The sequence below is a fragment of the Scyliorhinus torazame genome, chromosome 2 (genome assembly GCF_047496885.1).
Source record: "Scyliorhinus torazame isolate Kashiwa2021f chromosome 2, sScyTor2.1, whole genome shotgun sequence".
Lineage (NCBI taxonomy): Eukaryota > Metazoa > Chordata > Chondrichthyes > Carcharhiniformes > Scyliorhinidae > Scyliorhinus > Scyliorhinus torazame.
This window is the reverse complement of record NC_092708.1, coordinates 390883354-390906986: the sequence shown is the minus strand read 5'-3', so window position 1 is coordinate 390906986 and position 23633 is coordinate 390883354. Positions and strand designations below refer to the sequence as shown.

The following is a 23633-nucleotide window of genomic DNA, read 5'->3' as shown; positions in this document are numbered from 1 at the left end:
GAGGTAGGGTGGGCACAGAGACTTGGACGGAGATTTGATTCGGGGTTACTCGCAAATAGAGAGTTTTGTGATAAGGTGTAAATGGCCATAAAGAATTATGTGGTGTTTAATCAGAATGGGGATGTATCCGCAGCCATGTTCCAGGAGGCATTGAAGGCGGCGGTCCAGGGGGATGTGATTTTTTTAAAGGCCCATAGGGATAAGGGGGAGAAGAGGTGGAGGTTGCTGGGCGCAATTGAAATGAAAAAAAAAAATGAAAATCGCTTATTGTCACAAGTAGGCTTCAAATGAAGTTACTGTGAAAAGCCCCTAGTCGCCACATTCCGGCATTGGGGAGGCTGGTACGGGAATTGAACCGTGCTGCTGGCCTGCCTTAGTCTGTTTTAAGCCAGAGACTTAGCCCTGTGCTAAACCATCCCCTTATTGGGGAGGTAGACCGCAGGTATTCGGCGGTCCCAACCAGGGAGCTTCTGGTGGAGAGAAAGGAACTGCAGTGGCAGTTTAACCGACTGGCAGAAAGGCAATGGGTCAGCTTTGGAAGGTTAGGGGTGCCCAGTATGAATATGGCAAGAAGACAAGTTGCCTGCTAGCCCAACAGTTGAGACGCCAGGTGGTGGCGCAAGTAATTGTGTAGGTAAGTGTACGTGTTGCGGGGGGTATGTGTGATGACACTGAAGCAAATTAATGATGCGTTTGAGGCATTTTAGCAGGGATTGTATAGGTCTGAGTCTGGGGTTGGATTTGGATTTATTGTCATGTGTATCTAGGGCGTGAAAAGTATTGTTCTGCGTACAGTCAAGATCATTCCATGCATGAACAAAATAGGACATACGATAGATACACAATGTAAATACAATTGGTACAGACATCGAGTGAAGCATACTGAGTGTAGTACTGCTCAGTAGAGATGTTGCATGGAGTGATCAGTTCAGTCCATCAGAGGGTCAATCGGGAGTCTGGTAACAATGGGGAAGAAGCTGTTTTTGAATCTGTTAGTGCGTGTTTTGACTTTTGTATCTCCTGCCCGAGGGAAGAGGTTGGAAGAGAGAATAACCCGGGTGGGAGGGGTCTTTGATTATGCTGCCCGAGGTGTAGAGAGACAATGGACTGGGCTGTGTTCACGATTCTCTGTAGTTTCATACGGTCTTGGGCCGAGCAGTTGACATACCAGGCTGTGATTACAGCCAGATAGGATGCTTTCTGTGGTGCATCTGTAAAAGTTGGTAAGAGTCAATGTGGACATGCCGAAATTCTTTCGTTTCTGAGGAAGTATAAGCGCTGTTGTGCTTTCTTGGTTGTAGCATCGAAGTGGGTGTTTGCAGACTTGACGGTGCTTCAGAAGTAAGGGGAGTGAGTTCAGATACTTCCAGGTTCAGGATTACATGCAGAAGCAGCTGCCCGGTTTCCTTCACATAATGGAGTATACATTATTGGAGAAGCAGTTGGTTCCAGACATGTGGGCGTAAGGGAAGATCGATTATATTTATGGATGATTGGGAAAGAAGGCACCAGTGGAAACGATCAAGAACAGGTGGGAAGAAGAGCTGGGGACCAAGCCAGGGTGAGATATTGCAATGTCCTCGTGTGCGAGGATGAGTCTCAATCCATTCAAAGCGGTGCATAGGGTACATATGACGTGGGCCCTGATGAGAGGATTCTTCCCTCGGGTGGAGGATTACTGTGAGAAGTGTGAGTGGTGGCCGGTGAACCACGCCCATATGTTCTGGGGGTGTGAGAAACAGGAGGCTCTTGGGAAGTGGTGTTCAAGGCTATCTTGGAGATCGGTATGAAGTCGCGCCGTGCCTATTGGTGACAAATTTTGGAGTCTCAGAGCAGCTGGGGCTGCAGGAGGGGAGGAGGGCCTATGTGGTGGCCTTCGCCTCCCCGATTGCCTATGAAGGATTTTGCTGCCACCCAAAAATAAAATGCTGGAAAATCTCAGGTCTGGCAGCATCTGTATGGAGAGGAAAGAGCTAACGTTTCGAGTCCAGATGACCCTTTGTCAAAGCTGAACTGGTGTTTGCAAACATCACCGAGGGTAGGGGCGTAGGTAGACCTGCATGAATTTTTGAACCTGGAGAATGTCAAGTTTGCCCTTTGTGGGTTGGAGGAAGGGTTCTATGCGCGGTGGCGCCCGTTTCTATCTATGCTGAAGGATCTGTTTGTCGCTGGTGTTTAAAGGGAAAAATGTTCCAAACTAAGTGTAATGATTATGTTTTGGGGTGATTTTTGTAACCCAATTATGGTCACTTATCCCCAAGGGACTTGCACAACTAAATTGCCAATATTCTTTTCTCTTTACACAATACCCAGTCACTACACAATACCCACCTAGGATGACCTGTTCTCTAGTTGGTTCCTCAACATATTGGTCCAGTAAATGATCCTGTACGCAGTCCAGGAATTCCTCCTCTATGGTACTGTTACTCATTTGATTTGTCCAATGTACATGCAGATTTAAGTCATCTATAATGACAGATGTCCCTTTATCGTAATTTCCTGTTTAATGGCATTCCCAACATCAACATTACAGTTTGTGGATCTATGTACAACCCCCACAAAAAAAGGTGTGGTTTTTTTTTGCCCCTTAATGTTTCCCAACTCTACCCATACTGATGTGATCTTCTTGGGTAAGGTTGTCTACCAATCAAACTGACTCCGCCCAAAGATGGTTCCTCCCATGTACTTTGTGGCGAAGTGTCTGGCTCCTCCTTCTCTCAAACACAAAGCCTGAGAATAGAGTATCCTGGCTATCAGGCTGTTTTAAAGTTTGAGTCTTCTGATTTCTTCTCTTTACTTAAAGGCACATCCCAATTATTGATTCATGGACCAAAACAATAAAATAAAATAAATGGAAACAAAGGAACTAGACAGAAGGAACTTTAACAAAATTACAGAGTCTGAAAACATTTACTGCCAAGGGGACAGCATGTGTGCAGGGCCAACCTGGCACCCAGGCTGTGCCTGTGCCAGCTGGCAGTGCCAAGCTGGCACTGTCAGGGTGCACAAGTTGCACCAGCAACACCAGGGCACCACCCTGCCAAGGGGTATGCAGCTGGGGGCCTCCAATCCCCTGGGAGACCCCCATGAGTTCCATTCCACCTTGTCCCCATTTGTGGTGATCAGTGCTGAACGAGCTCGCCCAAGGTCTCTTGAGGCAAAGGGGATGAATCCCAAAGCCTCCGGTATCTCGGGAATTTGCACATTAGAGTGAGACTAGCTGGCTCACTCTAACATGCAGATTTACCAAAAAATGATCCCACCCACAATGGGCGTTGGATCTTGCGAAGCATTGTGAGTTGGGTAGATCATGGGAGCAGGGTCTCCCGGCTTTTATCATTCACGCTGCGCCATGGGGAGCTGCTTTTCGGGCGCAGCGTGGCCATTGGATCGTGCCTATGCTCTGAGGGAAGCACAATAAGACAGAATGTTCACTTAGGGCTTACTTCTCAAAGTGCAATGGTAAGAAACAGGAAGCTTCTTGTATGAGTGATTTCCTAAACTGAAAAAAAAACTGATAGCAGATGGCAACAAGTGAGGTTGTTTGAACAGAGTGAGGAGAGAATACATGAAATTTAAGTCTGAGCTTTTTTTTTTGTGCAGGTTCTCGTCACAGTGAGTAGGACATCACTCCTGTGTCTGGTATATTGAAGTGTACCTGATACTGATTTAATTCTTCAAATGTGGGATGTGACAGGAACCTCAACATTTGCTAATCATCTCTCTCTTCATTTTTGCGTTGATGTTTTTTCTACAGATTAACCCCACAGTCTGACAATGCAAGTATATTGGAAGCAATGTGGCACCCAGCTGCTGTTGTTGTTCGTGATAAGGCACCTCCAAGATCCTCTGGTCATTCTCAACTACCTTATCTGATTATTCTTCTTTGGATGGTGGTATACTGGCTGATAATACTTCTGCATCTCGACATGGAGTCTCTGAGCCAGTTCACATCCAGTTGATGATGTTACCAAATGGTCAAATTATTCTTCTGCTTGATGTTTTGTACTGATGAGATAAATATGATTCTGAAATTTTCCTGACATCCATGTTTAAATAGTAGAATCCCAGTTCCATTGTCTGTAACAAATAAAGGGTAATGGTCAATTTCCACAAATGTATGAACTGGATATAAAACTGAGACATGTTTTGTTCCATTAATCTGTGTTGTTTGGTTTAAGAGAGAACCCAATGAGGACTGGTTACAGATTATTAATTAAACGCATTTGGGCATGTGCAGATCTTCAAAGAAATGGCAATAGTACGTCATAGATCTTCTATATGTGCACAGTAGAGTATGCATTTCAAGTCAATATCAATAGATGCTTCCTGTGAGTGATATGACAGCAAGGAACAATTGTTTTATATTTTTAATATATTTTTTATATGTACATATACACACAAAAATTAAGCTTTTTAATATTTTACTTTTCTGGCTGCGTTATGCTTGTTCATCAATAGGCTTCAGTGAACCTATCATGTTATTGTCAAAATTGAATAGAAAAAAAGGGAAAGTAAAAAGATTAAAACAATAGGTTACTCAATAATGAAATAAAGTTTGTGACTGAAACAGAAAGACTAATAAGATGGAAAGGTAGGTGTCAATCCTGTGATCCTGCACTTCCAGTGGAGAGTGGCTGGAGAATTGGGACATCAATGCTGTAACCCTTGGCTGGATTCTCTGATACTGAGACTAAGTGCTTTTACGACCAAGAAATGGCGCAAAACGGCTACCGATACCCTGTCTGGTGGGGGGCTAGCAAGCACGCAGTGTAGAGCACCCAGCTCCAGCTGCCGATACGGCTGGAAAATTGCCGGATCCGTGGCCGCGCATGTGCAACATGGATCCGGCCTGCCCCCCTTTTGCCAGGCTCACCACCCCTGGACCACCCCCCTGCTTGCGGATCGGCTGTTCCCCCGACCGTGGTGGTGCTGGACTCAGTCCGCAGCCGACACACCGAGTTCCCGACAGAAAATAACATGAGAGGCCCACACCGTCGGGAACTCGGCCCGTCAGAGGCACAACATCAGGGGAAGGGCCTCGGGTAATGTCCTGAGGCCGTCCATACGGTGTGCGGCGCGAGGGGGTGGTGCATCGCAAAAGCGGCATCACCTCCAATTTCAACACCGAAGTGGATTCTCCGGCCGATTGCTGAACGTGATTTTGGTGTTAGAGACCGGAGAATCCTGCCCCTATCTCCAATGTGAGCTCTTGGTGAATATAGCTTTCCTCCCTGGGCGTGCAAGATTGCTCAATCACCCTATATTTTGTGCAATAAGACAATATTGGTAAAACACTCAAGGGCTGATTTAACAAGTGTTAATGGTTGTAGATTTTCACTCTGCGAGGTGGCTCCCCATTGCCTGGGCTAATTTGAAAGGTCATTTCACAATCTATTTCCATTCCTTACCTACTATACCTTATAATCTTTTAATAGTAAGTGGCCCAGGTTATTACCGCCCTATCAGCTCCACCATTAAAGAAGGAATCGTAACTACTAATCAGCCTCCTACTAACCTGCAATGGCAGATGCTTACACATGATCCACCACTGATATTCACAATATTTTATTTAAATACAGAATTTTCTCTCATCTCCTGCATAATCATAGTATTCAATATTTATCTACCGTGGGTCTTGTGATTCTGATGGGTACTAAATAAGAAACTCTCAAGCCAAAGACTGTAAATCGGACACAAAGACATGGCACTCTTTGGAATTGCTTTTTCTCTAACGGAATGGTGGCACAGTGGTTAACACTGTTGCCCTTCAACGCTAGCGGACCGGATTCGATTCCAGCCTTGGGTGACTGGCTGTGTGGAGTTTGCACATTTCCGTGCCTGCGTGTGTTTCCTCCGGGTATTCCGGTTTCCTCCCACAGTTCAAAGATGTGCAAGTTAGGTGGATTGGCCAAGATCAATGCGCAGGGTTGTGGGGATTGGGTGGGGGAGTGGGCCTAGATAGAATGTGCTTTCGGAGGATCGGTGCACTAAATGGATTCTACACTCTATTTTCGTTCTTTCATCCAGATGATGAAATTGCACTTGAAATGATGCTTTAAACTGCCATGGAAAGTAGAGGCTGGGCCTTTACTGTTTCTGCAACTGGTTGCACTTCATTGATTGTTGGTACATGCAGGGATATATGTTTAGGTTTTGTTCTCAGTAAATTTAACTAATTGGCAAGTTAAACTGTTGGGGTTTTACCTTACGATTGAATTAGAATGCCTTCTCACCACTTTGTGGCATTCTGTAAATTAGTTAGAGCAGTTACACAAGTTATAATTTTGAATGTTTCCTCCATCCGTAGGTTCTCTGCACCAGATTGGGATGGAGAGCACCCCTGAGGTTTAGTAGATAAATGACATAATTAGTTTGGTGGAAGACTGAGACAAACGCAAAGAAGGTTCAGTTGTGCTCCACAGTCTGTACTAAGTTGCTTAGCTTCAGTCAAAATCACAGTAGGACTTTGGTACTCTGATAAATGAAGGAGACAAATCTGTCTGCGTTCTTGCTCCAACTCATTATCCAGTGACCCCCTGCTGCTGTAACGTGTATATGACAATTAGTTGAGAGCAGGATGAACCTGGACACTGATGTTCTTGTATTATGCTGAAGCTCCCTATCTAGGTTTTCACTCCTGCTCCTCCTAGCCTCCCAACTTTAAACTTTGGAGCCTTTCCATAAATGCAGGCTTGGGGGCCAAAGGCCTGTTCCTGTGCTGTAATTTTCTTTGTTCTTTGTAAACATATCGATCAGAAGCAGTGTGGCACAGGCTCCAACCAGTTCTGGCAAACTGGCAAAAATGCCAATTGGAGCCCATAGAGTTCTGATCTAGATATTGAAAAGGACCAAATACCTAAAGTGGACCGTTCCCTGCTCGTAGGCCACTTTAGAAACAATAGCAGCTGATCATCAGCACAAATAGCCAGTAAGTGTGCCAACCCATTTTAAAGCCACAAAATCCAGTTAACACTGATTTTGCTAACTTGAAGATTTCCCATGGACTGGTTTCCCTGTGGTCAAATAATCAATCTAAAATCATCATCTGGGGGTCATGTGTGAATTTTGATGCCTGTGGTACCAGTAAGGGAGTCATCGGCTTTAAATGAGGATGGTGGGGTAGAAAATTGAGAAAGAAAGGGATGGCTTGTCTTGGACTGGAATTGAGCACCACATGCCCCTTGTTTTCTGTGTTAGATATTTGAGATTTATACAGTCAAATTCTTAAGCTAACTTGGAGGAATACTGGCAGCTTCAGTAGCACTAACTCCATATGACATAAAATACAGTAAGATTAATTGATTTGTACAGGAAAAAGCAAAAACTGTGTCCTTTTGGAAACGTTTTAATGTTTAAGAGATGAAATCAGGACTGCTGCTTACCGTCAGTACTGAGGCACCATTGTTGCCTTTTGCTAGAAAAGTGGTACTCCTCTACTCCAGAAACACGCCTGCAGAGATTGTCTGTATTGTGTTCCAGTTGCAGATCAGAGTTTGGATGTTATTGGCCTTTGGACCCTGCAAATCACTCAAGTACACTCACTTTGGAGCACAAAGCGTGACAGCAATTAGGATTATATGATTCAAGAGATGTTAATATTTCTACAAAATGGTGTATATTTTCTGTCAAAGTTTGGGAACTTCTGTAAAATTAGTTTATTTGTGAATAAAATTTATTTCAAACAGTTTAATAAAATCCAATCTTGAATTTGCTAGTTGATATTTTTCTTATCCAATATTTCCCTATCTACTGATCAATCAGAGGCAATCTCCTGATGGGGAAACAGTTTCACAGGATGCAGCACAAGATCGTGATATGAGGCCAATGTGCGAGGATGGAGTAAATTAGGGGTTCAAATCAGTATTATGAACCAATTTAAGGTAATATGTTGCAATATTGAAACAATGCTCCAATATTGAATTTATACTTGCAATGTGAACACCAATGGCAAGGCCAACACTGAATACCCATCCCTATGTTGCCCTTAGCAAGTCATGGTGAGTTGCCACCTTGAATTGCTACAGTCCATTTGATACACCCACAGTGCTGTTAGGGCAGGTGTTCAAGACTTTTGACTCTGGGAGAGTTAAGGAATGTTTAAGGGGGTGAATAGGGTTCCAATCAAGCGGGCTGCTTTGGCCTGGATGGTGTCGATTTCTTGAGTGTTGTTAAAGCTGCACTCATCCAGGCAACTAGAGAGTAATCCGTCACACTCGTGTCTTGTAGATGGGGACAGGCTTTGAGGAGGTCAGTTACTTGCCACAGAATTCTATTTAAAAAAATATATATATTAAGAATTTTAACACAATTTTTCACCCTTACAAACAACCCCCCCCCCCGTAACAAAAGAAAGAAAGCGCACATAGCAAGCCATGAAAATGGTAAATCGATATGTTACAGACCTTTGTACATTGGATTCCTCCCGTACATGTCAGTTTTCCAGATACTTCATGTATTTCCTTGCTCGAATACCCCCCAAACAAACCCCCCTCCCCCCCCCCAGTTGCTGCTGCTGACCGACTTTCATCTAACGCTCTGCGAGATAGTCTAGGAACGGTTGCCACTGCGCAGACCCTCTCAAGGCAAACTTTATCCTCTCCAACTTGATAAACCCTGCCATATCATTTATCCAGGACTCCACACTGGGGGGGCTTCGCCTCCTTCCACATTAGCAAGATCCTTCGCCGGGCTACTAGGGACGCAAAGGCCAGAATGCCGGCCTCTTTCGCCTCCTGCACTCCCGGCTCGTCCACTACTCCAAATAGTGCTAGCCCCCAGCTTGGCTTGACCTGGACTTTCACCACCTTAGATACTGTTCCCACCACTCCCCTCCAGTGCCGGGCATGACCAAAACATATGGATATGGTTTGCTGGACTTCCTGAGCACCTCCCACACCTGTCCTCTACCCCAAAGAACCTACTCAGCCTCGCCCCCGTCATGTGTGCTCTGTGGACCACCTTAAATTGTATCAGGCTGAGCCTGGCACACGAGGAGGAGCAATTAACCCTACCTAGGGCATCAGCCCACAGACCTTCCTCGATCTCCTCCCCCAGCTCCTCTTCCCATTTACCCTTCAGCTCCTCTACCAACACCTCCCCCTCTTCTTTCATCTCCTGGTATATCGCCGACACCTTGCCCTCTCCGACCCATACACCCGAGATCACCCTGTCTTGAATCTCCTGTGCCGGGAGCAACAGGAATTCCCTCACCTGTCGCCTCACAAACGCACTCACCTGCATGTATCTGAAAGCATTACCCGGGGGTAGCCCAAACTTCTCCTCCAGTGCCCCTAGGCTCGCAAACGTCCCATCAATGAACAGGTCCCCCATTCTTCTAATCCCTGCTCGATGCCAGCTCTGAAACCCCCCCGTCCATCCTCCCTGGGACAAACCGATGGTTAACCCTGTTCGGGGACCACACCGAGGCTCCCATTGCACCCCTGTGTCGTCTCCACTGGCCCCAGATCTTTAGCGTTGCCGCCACCACCGGACTCGTGGTGTATCTTGTCGGCGAGAGCGGCAGCGGTGCCGTCACCAGCGCCCCCAGGCTCGTTTCCTTGCAGGACGCCATCTCCAACCTCTTCCATGCCGCCCCCTCTCCCTCCATCACCCACTTACGATCATCGCTACATTTGCTGCCCAGAAGCAACCGCCCAGATTCGGCAGCGCCAACCCTCCTCGGTCCCTACTGCGCTCCAGAAACCCTCTCCTTACCCTCGGGGTCTTATTCGCCCACACAAAACCCATAATACTCCTGCCTACCCTCTTAAAAAAGGCCTTGGTGATTACAATTGGAAGGCACTGGAACACAAAAAGAAACCGCGGGAGGACCACCATTTTGACCGACTGCACTCTACCCGCCAGCGAGAGCGGCAACATGTCCCATCGTTTGAAGTCCTCCTCCATCTGCTCCACCAGCCTCGTCAGATTCAGTTTATGTAGGGCCCCCCAACTCCTAGCTATTTGGATCCCCAGGTACCGAAAGCTACTTTCCGCCCTCCTCAGCGGTAGATCATCTATCCCCCTTTCCTGGTCTCCTAACTGTACTACAAAAAGCTCACTCTACCCTACATTATAGCCCGAAAACTCCCCAAACTCCCTTAAGAGTCTGCATGACCTCCACCATCCCCTCCACTGGATCTACCACATACAGCAACAGGTCGTCTGCATAAAGCGACACTCGATGCTCCTCTCCCCCTCTGACCACCCCCTCGCCACAGAATTCTTAACCTCTGATCTGCTCTTGTAGCCACATTATCTATACAGCTGGTCCAGTTCAGTTACTGGTCAATGGTGCTTGTGTGGCACAAATCTTACTTGCCACTTTCAGCCCAAGCCTGCATGTTGCCCAGGTCTTGCAGCATGCAATTACTGCTTCAGTATCTAAGGGGTAGCAAATGGTACTGAATACTGTGCAATCATCACCTCTGACTTTATGATGGAGTGAGGCTATTGATGAAGTAACTGAAGGACTTTTGGTCTAGGACTCTACCCTGAGGAATTCCTGCAGGGTATCCTGAGGCTGAAATGACTGGTCTCCAAAAACTACCTTTGTGTTAGGTATGGCTCCAACTAATAGAGAGCTTTTCCCTGATTCCCATTGACTTTAATTTGCTCGGGCTCTTTGATGCCACACTCTATCAATTGCTGCCTTGATGAAGAGCAGTCACTCTCGATTCACCTAACCTCTGGAATTCCACTCTTTTGTCCATGTCTGGATCAAAGCTGCAACAATGTCTGGAGCCGATTGGTCCTGGCAGAACCCAAACTGGTCATTTGGGTTCCTCCAATGGGACCACTCCCTCCGTGTCACCCTGGTCCATTCCTCCATCACCCCCAAACTCCTCACCCCTGTCCCACGGCATCTTCCCTTGCAATCGCAGAAGGTGAAACACCTGCAGCTTTACCTTGTCTCTTCTCACTGTTCAAGGACCCAAACGCACCTTTCAGGTGAAGCAACATTTCACTTGCACCTTCTTCAATTTGGTCTACTGTGCTTGCTGTTCCCAATGTTTTTTTTATATTTGTTCATGGGATGTGAGCATCTCACAGTAACTTTGTTTGAAGCCTACTTGTGACAAGCGATTTTCATTTCATTTCATTTATTGCCTATCCCTGAAGGCATTTAATAGTCAACCACATCGCTGTGGATGTGGAATCACATGAAGGCCAGACCAGGTAAGGTTGGCATATTTCCTTCCCTAAAGGACATCAATGAACCAGATGCGTTTTTACGACAATGGACAATGGTTGCATGTTTTAATTTTAGATTCTTTTTGTTGAATTCAAATTCCATCATCTGCCCTGGTGGGATTCAAACCTGGGTCCCCAGAGCATTACTCTGGCTCTCTGGATTTTTAGTCCAGTGACAGTACCACTATGCCACTGCCTCCCCTCCTCTACATTGAGGAGACAATGTAGACTGGCTAGCTACTTGGGGAACATCTTCGCTCTGCCCACAAGCATGATCCCCAGCTTTCCTGTTGCTTGCCATTTCAACTCAGCATCTTGCTCCCATGCCCATTCTTGGCTTGCTCGGATGCTCTGAAGCCCAACACAAACTGGAGGAGCAGCATCTCATCTCCCGATTAGGCATGTTGGCACAGTGATTAGCACTGCTGCCTCACAGTGCCAGGGACCCGGGTTCAATACCAGTCTTGGGTGACTCTGTGGAGTTTGTTCGTTCTCCCTGTATCTGTGTGGGTTTATAGAACATAGAACTGTACAGGTCAGCAAGGCCCTTCGGCCCAGGATACTGTGCCGACCACTTATCCTAATCAAACGTCAACCTAACCAACACGCTTTTGATTTACTGCTGTCCAGGTACCTGTCCCAAGAGTCGCTTAAATGCCCCTAATGTCTCTGCCACAACCTCCGCTAGCAGTGCATTCCACGCACCCACCACTCTCTGTGTAAAGAATCGACCTCTGACATTGCCCCTATACCTTCCTCCAATCACCTTAAAATTATGTCCCCTCATGACAGCCATTACCGCCCTGGGGAAAAGTCTCTGGCTATCCACTCTATCCATGTCTCTCATCACCTTGTATACCTCTATCAAGTCACCTCTCTTCCTTCTTCGTTCCAGTGAGAAAAGCCTGAGCTCCCTCAACCTTTCTTCATAAAACATGTCTTCCAGTCCAGGCAGCATCCTGGTAAATCTCCTCTGTACCCTCTCCAAGGCATCCACATCCTTCCCATAATGAGGCGACCAGAACTGGACACAATATTCTAAGTGTGGTCTAACCAGGGTTTTATAAAGCTGCAACAAAACCTTGCGGCTCTTAAACTCAATCCCCCTGTTAATGAAAGCCAACACACCATACGCCTTCTCAACAACCATATCAACCTGGGTGGCAACTTTGAGGGATCTATGTAGACCCCAAGATCCCTCTGTTCCTCCACACTTCCTAGAATCCTGCCTTTAACACTTTTTTAAGCATTCAAATTTGACCTTCCAAATGAATCACTTCACATTTATCTAGGTTGAACTCCATCTGCCACCACTCAGCCAACTCTGCATCCTGTCAATGTCCAGTTGTAACCTGCAACAGCCCTCAACACTATCTACAACTCCACCAACCTTAGTGTCATCAGCAAACTTACTAACCCACCCTTCCACTTCCTTGTCCAAGTCATTTATAAAAACCACAAAGAGCAGAGGTCCCAGAACAGATTCCTGCGGGACACCACTGCTCACTGACCTCCAGGTAGATTACTTTGCATCCACTACCATTCGCTGTCTTCTTTCGGCCAGCCAATTCGGTACCCAGACAGCCATATTTTCCTGTATCCCATGCCCCCTGACTTTCTGAATGAGCCTACCATGGGGAATCTTATCAAATGCCTTACTGAAATCCATACACCACATCCACTGCCCGGCCTTCATCAATGTGTCTCGTCACATCCTCAAATAATTCAATGAGGCTTGTGAGGCATGACCTGCCCCCCACAAAGCCATGCTGACTATCTTTAATCAAACTATGTTTTTCTAAATAATCATAAATCTTATCTCTCAGAATCATTTCTAGTATTTTGCTCGCCACAGACATAAGACTGACTGGTCTGTAATTCCCAGGGATTTCCCTATTCCCTTTCTTGAATAGGGGAACAACATTCACCTCCCTCCAATCATCCGGTACTACTCCAGTGGAGAGTGAGGACGCAAAGATCATCGCCAACGGTGCAGCAATCCCCTCCCTCGCTTCCTATCGTAACCTTGGGCATGTCCCGTCTGGCCATGGGGACTTATCTATCCTGATGCTTTTCAAAATTTCCAGCACATCCTCCTTCTTAATATCAATCTGTTCGAGCCTATTAACCTGGTTCACACTGTCCCTCTCTCTAGTGAATACTGAAGCAAAATATTCATTTAGGGCCTCCTCTACGTCCTCAGACTCTAGGCCCAAGTTCCCTCCACTATCCCTGATCGGCCCTACTCTCACTGATCATCCTCTTATTTCTCAAGTAAGTGTAGAACGCCTTGGGGTTTTCCCTAATCTTTCCCGCCAAGGCTTTTTCGTGCCCCCTTCTAGCTCTCCTAAGTCCCTTTTTGAGTTGCTTCCTGGCTACCTTGTAACCCTCTACAGCCGTGCCAGATCCTTGCTTCCTCAACCTTACGTAAGCTTCCTTCTTCCTCTTGACTAGAAGCTCCACTTCTCTTGTCATCCAAGGCTTCTTCACCTTACCATACCTTCCCTGATCAGTGGGACAAAACTGTCCAGCACTCACAGCAAGTGCTCCTTAAACAACACCCACATTACTGTTGTGCATTTCCCTAAGAACATCGGTTCCCAATTTATGCTCCTCAGCTCCTGTCCATTAGCAGTATAATTTCCCCTCCCCCAGTTAAATACCTTCCCATACTGTCTGTTCCTATCCCTCTCCATGATTATGGTAAAGGTCAAGGAGTTGTGGTCACTGTCACCGAAATCCATTCCCACCGAGACATTTGACCTGGTTCATTGCCAAGCACCAAATCCAATATGGCCTCCCTCCTAGTCGGTCTATCTACATATTGAGTTTCCTCCGGTTTCCTCCCACAGTCCAAAGATGTACAGATTAGGTAGGGTTATGGGAATACAGTGAGGGAGTGTGCCTAGGTAGGGTCCTCTTTCAGAGGGTCGATGCACTCAATGGGCCGAATGGTCTCCTTCTGCACTATAGGGATTCTATGGTTTTGTGGTTCTATGGTTACGGCCCTCAGGACTCAACATTGAATTCAACAATGAAGGACCTTTTGTAGCCACCTGGGTTGGCCACTTCCCGACTTAAAATGGAGATCCGCAAAGACTACAGGGAAATTCAGCCAACACAGGCAAAAACTAGCAGATGCAAAGTCTCCTGTGTATTAGACTTTGCAGAAACCCAGACAGCACTGAAACCAGCAGCCATCTGCATATTAATGAGCGATCCCCGGGAACAATTGGAAACATTTAAGGTAAATAAGGCCAAGCCAGACTCCTCGGCGCCAGCAGGAGCCAAGACAAAGGAAGGCCAACGGACACCTAGGGACCGCCCAGAGATCAGGGAACGGCTCCAGTATTGGAGAAATCGATCCAAGTGATCGGAACGCAGTCCAATCACTTGGAACCAGATACGTGGTCCGCCCCGAGCGGCGTGAAGCCCCTGGGGACTATAAAGTAGAGTCCCCAAGTTCAAATCGTCCTTCTTGGCAGGGTCACTCAGCAGCTCGAAACAACCCTTGACAGTGAACTGCCTAGCTGCCGCATCAACCAAGTAAGTCTCCAGTCAACGCACGCTACGAGATAGGCGCTCCTAGCTACCAGTCCATACCAGCTTTTGAATCCTGCAGACTCAGAATCGAATGAAAGGCCATTTGTTCCCCTGACCTGGTGGGCCAGTTCCAAGCTAAGTATAGGCCTTTTAATGATAGCCTAGTAAGTAGAGTTTTATGCATGAGTAGTGATTGACTGTGTATAATAAATGTGTTTTGATTTGAATCTTACTAATTGGTGTGTCGAGGTATTGATCAGTACTTGAACTTGAACCTCGTGGCGGTATCATAAAGATACCTGGCGACTCTAAAGCAAAGGTTATAGAAACAGAGCAAATTAAGCAAAGATACAACGGGCAACATTTAAGAGCCAACCAAAAGTCAGCAACACTTTCTCCTTCATCTAGACTTTAAAATATCCCACACATTTTTATCCCAATGCAAAAAAAAACACTCTCTCCATTGGGCAATTTATCACTTGTTCTTAAGTTTTGCTTTCACTGAGCACTGACCTTTATTTTCCCATTAACACATTCTGATATCTTACCTTGATGCAACTGCGAGCACCTTAAACTACCATTAACACTTACTCTGCCTATTGACATACACATCACTGTTGCAATCTCTCCTAGTTCTCACCAATTACTGGTCTCCTACTCTGTTCCAGCAGCTCTACCCCTCATACAGTACATAAGAACTTAAGAACTAGGAGCAGGAGTAGGCCACCTGGCCCTTTGAGCCTGCTCAGCCATTCAATGAGATCATGGCTGACCTTTTGTGGACTCAGCTCCACTTTCCCGCCTGAACACCACCTTTTATTCCTTTATTCTTCAAAAAACTATCTATGTTTATCTTAAAAACATTTAATGAAGGAGGCTCAATTGCCTCACCGGGCAGGGAATTCCATAGATTCACAACCCTTTGGGTGAAGAAGTTCCTCCTCAACTCAGTCCTAAATCTACTTCCCCTTATTTTAAGGCTATGCCCCCTAGTTCCGTTTTCATCCGTCAGTGGAAACAACCTCCCCGCATCTATCCTATCTATTCCCTTCATAATTTTATGTTTCTACAAGATCCCCCCCGCGTCTTTCTAAATTCCAACGAGTACAGTCCCAGTGTACCCAACCTCTCCTCGTAATCCAACCCCCTCAACTCTGGGGTGAACCTAATGAATCTCCTCTGCACACTCTCCAGCACCAGTACATCCATTCTCAGGTAAGGAGACCTAAACTGAACACAATACTCCAGGTGTGGCCTCACTAACACCTTATACAACTGCAGCATAACCTCCCTTGTCTTAAACTCCATCCCTCTAGCAATGAAGGCCAAAACTCCATTCGCCTTCTTAATCACCTGGTGCACCTGTAAACCAACTTTTTGCGACTCATGCACTAGGACACCCCGGTCCCCCTGCACAGCAGCATGTTTAAATATTTTATCATTTAGATAATAATCCCTTTTGTTATTCCTACCAAAATGGATAACCACACATTTGTCAACATTGTATTCCATCTGCCAGACCCTAGCCCATTCACATAAACTATCCAAATCCCTCTGCAGACTTCCAGTATCCTCTGCACTTTTTGCTTCACCACTCATCTTAAGTGTCGTCTGCAAACTTGGACACATTGCACTTGGTCCCCCAACTCCAAATCATCTGTGTAAATTGTGAACAATTGTGGGCCCAACACTGATCCCAGAGGGACACCATTAACTACTGATTGCCAATCAGAGAAACACGCATTAATCCCCACTCTTTGTTTTCTACATAACCTAACACATTTCTACGTCTTTTTAACGCTGAAGAAGACATACAGAAACAAAACATTAACTCTATTTTCTCTCTCCACATATGCTGCCAGACCTGCTGAGTCATAGAGTCCTACAGCACAGAAAAGGCCCTTCAACTCATTGTGTCATCAAAAACAAACACTGATCTCATTTTCCAATAGAATCAGAGTATTTCCAGGATTTTCTGTTTTTGTTTCAAACTGATAATTGGTGACCATGTTATTGCTGAGTGCCCCGCTTGATAGCACGGTCATCAATACCTTGCATCACTTTGCCAATGATTGAAATTAGTTTAATGAGGCTGTAATTGGCCAGATTATATTTGTCCTGCTTTTATGGGCAGGATGTACCTGGGCAATTTTGCACATTTGTAAGATAGATGCCAGTATTGTAACTGTACTGGAACAACTTTGTCAAGAGCACGGTTAGTTCTTCAGTAATGCAGCTAGCCTATGCAGTAGTTTTTTTGCTGTCCGTTGCCTTCAGCCATTTTTGCTTTCCATACCGTGTCATAAGAACTAGGAGCAGGAGTAGGCCATCTGGCCCCTCGAGCCTGCTCCACCATTCAATGAGATCATGGCTGATCTTTTGTGGACTCAGCTCCACTTTCCGGCCCGAACACCATTAACCTTAATCCCTTTATTCTTCAAAAAACTATCTATCTTTATCTTAAAAACATTTAATGAAGGAGCCTCTACTGCTTCACTGGGCAAGGAATTCCATAGATTCACAACCCTTTGGGTGAAGAAGTTCCTCCTAAACTCAGTCCTAAATTTACTTCTCCTTATTTTGAGGCTATGCCCCTAGTTCTGCTTTCACCCGCCAGTGGAAACAACCTGCCCGCATCTATCCTATCTATTCCCTTCATAATCTTATATGTTTCTATAAGATCCCCCCTCATCCTTCTAAATTCCAACGAGTACAGTCCCAGTCTACTCAACCGCTCCTCGTAATCCAACACCTTCAGCTCTGGGATTAACCTAGTGAATCTCCTCTGCACACCCTCCAGTGCCAGTACGTCCTTTCTCAAGTAAGGAGACCAAAACTGAACACAATACTCCAGGTGTGGCCTCACTAACACCTTATACAATTGCAGCATAACCTCCCTAGTCTTAAACTCCATCTCTCTAGCAATGAAGGACAAAATTCCATTTGCCTTCTTAATCACCTGTTGCACCTGTAAACCAACTTTTTGCGACTCATGCACTAGCACACCCAGGTCTCTCTGCACAGCAGCATGTTTTAATATTTTATCATTTAAATAATAATCCCTTTTGCTGTTATTCCTACCAAAATGGATAATCTCACATTTGTCAACATTGTATTCCATCTGCCAGACCCTAGCCCATTCACTTAGCCTATCCAAATCCTTCTGCAGACTTCCAGTATCCTCTGCACTTTTTGCTTTACCACTTATCTTAGTGTCGTCTGCAAACTTGGACACATTACCCTTGATCCCCAACTCCAAATCATCTATGTAAATTGTGAACATTTGTGGGCCCAACACTGATCCCTGAGGGACACCACTAGCTACTGATTGCCAACCAGAGAAACACCCATTAATCCCCACTCTTTGTTTTCTATTAATTAACCAATCCTCTATCCATGCTACTACTTTCCCCTTAATGCCATGCATCTTTATCTTATGCAGTAACCTTTTGTGTGGCACCTTGTCAAAGGCTTTCTGGAAATCCAGATATACCACATCCATTGGCTCCCCGTTATCTACCGCACTGTTAATGTCCTCAAAAAATTCCACTAAATTAGTTAGGCACGATCTGCCCTTTATGAACCCATGCTGCGCCTGCCCAATGGGACAATTTCCATCCAGATGCCTCGCTATTTCTTCCTTGGTGATAGATTCCAGCATCTTCCCTACTACCGAAGTTAAGCTCACTGGCCTATAATTACCCGCTTTCTGCCTACCTCCTTTTTTAAACAGTGGTGTCACGTTTGCTAATTTCCAATCCGCCGGGACCACCCCAGAGTCTAGTGAATTTTGGTAAATTATCACTAGTGCATTTGCAATTTCCCTAGCCATCTCTTTTAGCACTCTGGGATGCATTCCATCAGGTCCAGGAGACTGGTCTACCTTTAGCCCCATTAGCTTGCCCATCACTACCTCCTTGGTGATAACAATCCTCTCAAGGTCCTCACCTGTCATAGCCTAATTTCCATCAGTCACTGGCATGTTATTTGTGTCTTCCACTGTGAAGACCGACCCAAAAAACCTGTTCAGTTCCTCAGCCATTTCCTCATCTCCCATTATTAAATCTCCCTTCTCATCCTCTAAAGGACCAATATTTACCTTAGCCACCCTTTTTTGTTTTATATATTTGTAGAAACTTTTACTATCTGTTTTTATATTCTGAGCAAGTTTACTCTCATAATCTATCTTACTCTTCTTTAAAGCTTTTTAAGTAGCTTTCTGTTGCCCCCTAAAGATTTCCCAGTCCTCTAGTCTCCCACTGATCTTTGCAACTTTGTATGTTTTTTCCTTCAATTTGATACTCTCCCTTATTTCCTTAGATATCCACGGTCGATTTTCCCTTTTTACCGTCCTTCCTTTTTGTTGGTATAACAAAAGCACTGTGAAAAATCACTTGGAAGGTTCTCCACTGGTCCTCAACTGTTTCACCATAAAGTCTTTGCTCCCTGTCTACCTTAGCTAGTTCTTCTCTCATCCCATTGTAATCTCCTTTGTTTAAGCACAAAACACTACTGCTTGATTTTACCTTCTCACCCTCCATCTGTATTTTAAATTCCACCATATTGTGATCGCTCCTTCCGAGAGGATCCCTAACTATGAGATCCTGAATCAATCCTGTCTCATTACACAGGACCAGATCTAGGACCGCTTGTTCCCTCGTACGTTCCATTACATACTGTTCTAGGAAGCTATCGCGGATACATTCTATAAACCCCTCCTCAAGGCTGCCTTGACCGACCTGGTTAAACCAATCGACATGTAGATTAAAATCCCCCATGATAACTACTGTACCATTTCTACATGCATCAGTTATTTCTTTGTTTATTGCCTGCCCCACCATAATGTTACTATTTGGTGGCCTATAGACTACTCCTATCAGTGACTTTTTCGCCTTACTATTCCTGATTTCCACCCAAATGGATTCAACCTTATCCTCCATAGCACCGATGTCATCCCTTACTGTTGCCCGGATGTCATCCTTAAATAACAGAGCTCCACCACCTCCCTTACCATCCACTCTGTCCTTCCGAATAGTTTGATACCCTCGGATATTTAACTCCCAGTCGCGACCATCCTTTAACCATGTTTCAGTAATGGCCACTAAATCAAAGTCATTCACGATGATCTGCACCATCAACTCATTTACCTTATTCCGAATACTACGAGCATTCAGGTAAAGTACACTTATGTTGGCTTTTTTTACCTCTGATCTAAATCTTAACACCTCGATCAGTAACCTCTCCTAAGTTATATTTCCTCTTAACCTTTCTCCTAATTTTCCTTGTCGTTGAACCCATATCCTCATGTAACAACCTGCCGCGTCGCTTACCATTAATGTCCTCAAGAGGAAGGCACGATATTGATCTATTAGTCAAGTACAAAGTGAAGTTCCTCATTGTTGAGATAGTATTGAGCTGTAAAACTATTTCCCAATAGGCAGCAGGCTACGGAGTTCTTAACTGTGGTTCATAGACAATCATGGTTATTTGCAGCAATCCCTTGTTGCCTACAGCATATGGAAACAAAGAAAATGTCCAGACAATTGGATGCAAGTCCTTGGAGGTACTTAATATGGTCAAACCTAAGGAGGTGAAGACTGAGTTTGGGTGTCCCTCCTGTCTGATTGACGCTACTATCCCTGCCGGCAAAAATTGGATCTGTTGGAAATGGGAGTGGGACTTCCATAGCTGGGTTCCATCCACCACTTTTAAATGCCGCACTCATCCAGACTCTGCGAAACATTAGCCCAGGTCACTTAATTTGGGACAGTCTTTGCATGAGGTACATTAATAGTGTAGCTATTTACCCTCAGATTAATGACAGAAGAAATTACACCCCAATGGAAAATTCATTCATGACGTAATATAGACTTCAACCTTATATGATACATGTTGAGTCTATTGTCATGTGAGAGTACCTTTAAGAAATGGATGTTTAAGCAATGTACCTTTAAGAAATAGAGCTGATCAAATTATGGAAGTGATGTCAGACGGTGGGGGGAGCTGAGCTCACTTCTGCTTTTTTGAGTTTCAGTTTGAGAACGCAGCTGGGAGTGTCTGTGTGTTTTGCTGTGAGCTGCAGGAAGAAACACAGAGCTGGTCTGTTGATGTCTGCAATCCAAAGACTATAAATATATTGAATGTAACCTAATGTGTTCTTATTTTTGAAGGTTTGAAGTCTTTAGGATGTTTAAAGGTACAGTTTGAAGGATTATTTAGTGTTGTGGTCTTTTGGGGTTATCTTTGAAGTAATGGGTGTTAAGATATTCAATGTTTGTTTTTAAAAGGTTAACTTGAGTTCATAGAATAAACATTGTTTTGTTTTAAAAACTATTTGTCCATTTCTGCTGTATCACACCTGGAGAGTACGCCGTGTGCTTCCCACACCACAATCTATTAAAAGTTATGCGTCGGTTGAACTCCATGAAACACTTTGGGGTTCTATAAACCCGGACCCATAACACTATTCAAAGCACAATTCCACGGTATAGGAAAATTCTCCCAGTATATTGATTAACACTGTTCCCTCACCCAGCACTTAAAACGTTTCTTGTTACTCTCAATGCTGTTTGTGACAGCTTGCTGTGTGCAAATTGGCTGCTGAATTTCCTGCAGTACAACAGTGACTACACTTCAAAGGTACATCATTAGCTAGGATCTCTTGAGTTTGTGAAAGGTCCACATAAATGCATGCATTTCCTTTTTTATAGATAAATTGTTTATAAAACAGATAAATTCTGTTTATAAAACAATGTGAGGCTGTTATGATGGAACATAGCTTTACAAGGGTAAACTACCCTTTCCTCTATTAAGGTTCTGAAAACATAACTCTTTAACCAAACTTTTGGTCATCCCTAAAAACAATTCTTTTGTGGATTGGCACTGTTTTTTTAATCTGAAGATGACTCCATGAAGCATCTTGGGATTTTTTTTAAGTTAAAGGTGTCAGATGAATGCAGATTGTTAGAGCAACACCTGAAGGATAACAAATGCCAATGCTGGTGGATAACAGGTCTGGTTCACCAAAACATGAATGCCAAGAGGGTGTGGGGGTGAAGATGCGAGAAGCAGGGGGGAAGTAATATGAATATCTTGATTCATATATTTCATATTGTATTTGTCTTTGATCTAAGCTGTAAGTAGGGAGATTATTATAACCTCCTTGGGGGGGGGGGGGGGCAAGGACTGTGCTCCATTTGATTTCCCCGTTACACAGCCGAGTATGGACTCCCCTGGAAATTGGGGGTGGCTTTTCGCCGTAACAAGGGAAAACGACACAGTACAAAAACTCTGACCTGGGTGCAGGTCAGGAAGGGTGGCCCTTCTGAGAGGGGAGTTATACTCCTTCGTAGTTTTAGGTCTACTGTAATAAACTTGTTGTTTATTTCTACCCTACTGTGTGTTTTTGTAGTCTCTCCTGTTTGGGTGCTACACTGGCGATGAGGGTGAAGGGGAGCTGCCACAGACTCAGTGCATTCTATCACCGGCCCACTTTGTTCAGGCCCGGGGAGGGGCCTACACTCCGGGAGATGCCGCACATCGGGAAACTCGACCAGTTTGATGCAGTACCGATGACTGGACCCAATAACAATAATAAATAAATAATCTTTATTATTGTCACAAGTAGGCTTACATTAGCACTGCAATGAAGTTACTGTGAAAATCCTCTAGTTGCCAAACTCCGGTGCCGACCTAGAACGGCTGCAATATTTATTTGGTCAAACGGAATTTTGGGGGATGAAAGGCAGACCGTTATCCTGCTGGCAGCAGTAGGGGATCTACCTCTGCGTTCATCAAGAATCTCTCGCATCCGGACAGACCGGCCTCCAAGCTTTTCGCCACGTTGGTGGCCCTGGTCAAGGTACGCCTTAACCCGCAGCCCCGATAATGATCCGCCGGTTCCGGTTCCACCTGGCATTGCAGGCCCAAGGAGAATCAAATGGTGACTTTTTGGCGCGCTTGAGGACGCTCGCCATCGCTTGTGAGTTCGGGGCTGCACTGTCCGAATTCTTGGAGGTCCGTTTCGTCTGTGGACTCCAAGACATCAATACCCAAAGTTGACTCCTTACGGAGGCAGACTTAATCCTCCAAAGGAAGGTGAACATTGCCATGTTCCGAGAGAGCGCGGAGTCCAAATGTTGCAGGGTTTGACGATCCTGAACCTTGGCTGCTGGAGCGATTGCCGACCAAAGCTGAGAGATTTACAATCTGTCTGTCTCCGCCTCAACAATTAGAGCATCCACAACTGTCAGGACAATTTCAAACATTCACTATCCTCTGAGTGAAAATTTTCTTTGAAATGAATGATCCTTTACCTTGAGGCTGTGCAAATATAGAGGCTGCAGAAGGGGAGGAAGGAACTCCCTTTGGCCTTGCACTGCAAAACCTTTCGGCATTTAATCTCTCCTCTTCTCCATGCTTCACAGAACGTCCCTTTTGCCCTCCATTCTTGAAGCTTACTTTTCTAACGTTTCCTGGTTCTAATGAAAGGTCACAGAAACATTATCTGTTTCTCTCTCCCCAGATGCTGCCAGACCAGCTGAGTATTTCCAGTATTATCAAGCAGTACTGTAGCACATTGGTTAGCACAGTTGCTTCACAACTCCAGGGTCCCAGGTTCGATTCCCAGCTTGGGTCACTGTCTGTGCAGAGTCTGCACATTCTCCCCGTGGCTGCGTGGGCTTCCTCCGGGTGCTCCGGTTTCCCCCCACAGTCTGACGGTGTGCAGGTTAGGTAGATTGGCCATGATAAATTGCCCTTAGTGTCGAAAAAGGTTGGGTGTGATTACTGGATTATGAGGCTACAGGGATAGGGTGGAAGTGTGGGCTTAAATGGTGTGCTCTTTCCAAGCGCCGGTACAGACTCGATGGGCCGAGTGGCCTCCTTCTGCACTG

The 23633-nt window shown here is 45.2% G+C and overlaps 1 protein-coding gene and 1 long non-coding RNA gene across 3 annotated transcripts in view; one reads left to right on the top strand and one right to left on the bottom strand.

Moving 5' to 3' along the window:
- LOC140405769 (uncharacterized) overlaps positions 1-7710 on the top strand; it is a 96516-nt gene extending 88806 nt beyond the window's left edge. For both annotated transcript variants that reach the window (XM_072494202.1, XM_072494205.1), the window contains exon 14: positions 3758-7710. In XM_072494202.1, the coding sequence (XP_072350303.1) occupies positions 3758-3962 (205 nt within the window). In that variant the 3' untranslated portion in view covers positions 3963-7710. The remainder of the gene's footprint in view (positions 1-3757) is intronic.
- LOC140405773 (uncharacterized) overlaps positions 736-23633 on the bottom strand; it is a 29071-nt gene continuing 6173 nt past the window's right edge. Inside the window, exon 2 of the long non-coding RNA XR_011938754.1 lies at positions 736-4080. This is a non-coding gene — a long non-coding RNA (uncharacterized lncRNA). The remainder of the gene's footprint in view (positions 4081-23633) is intronic.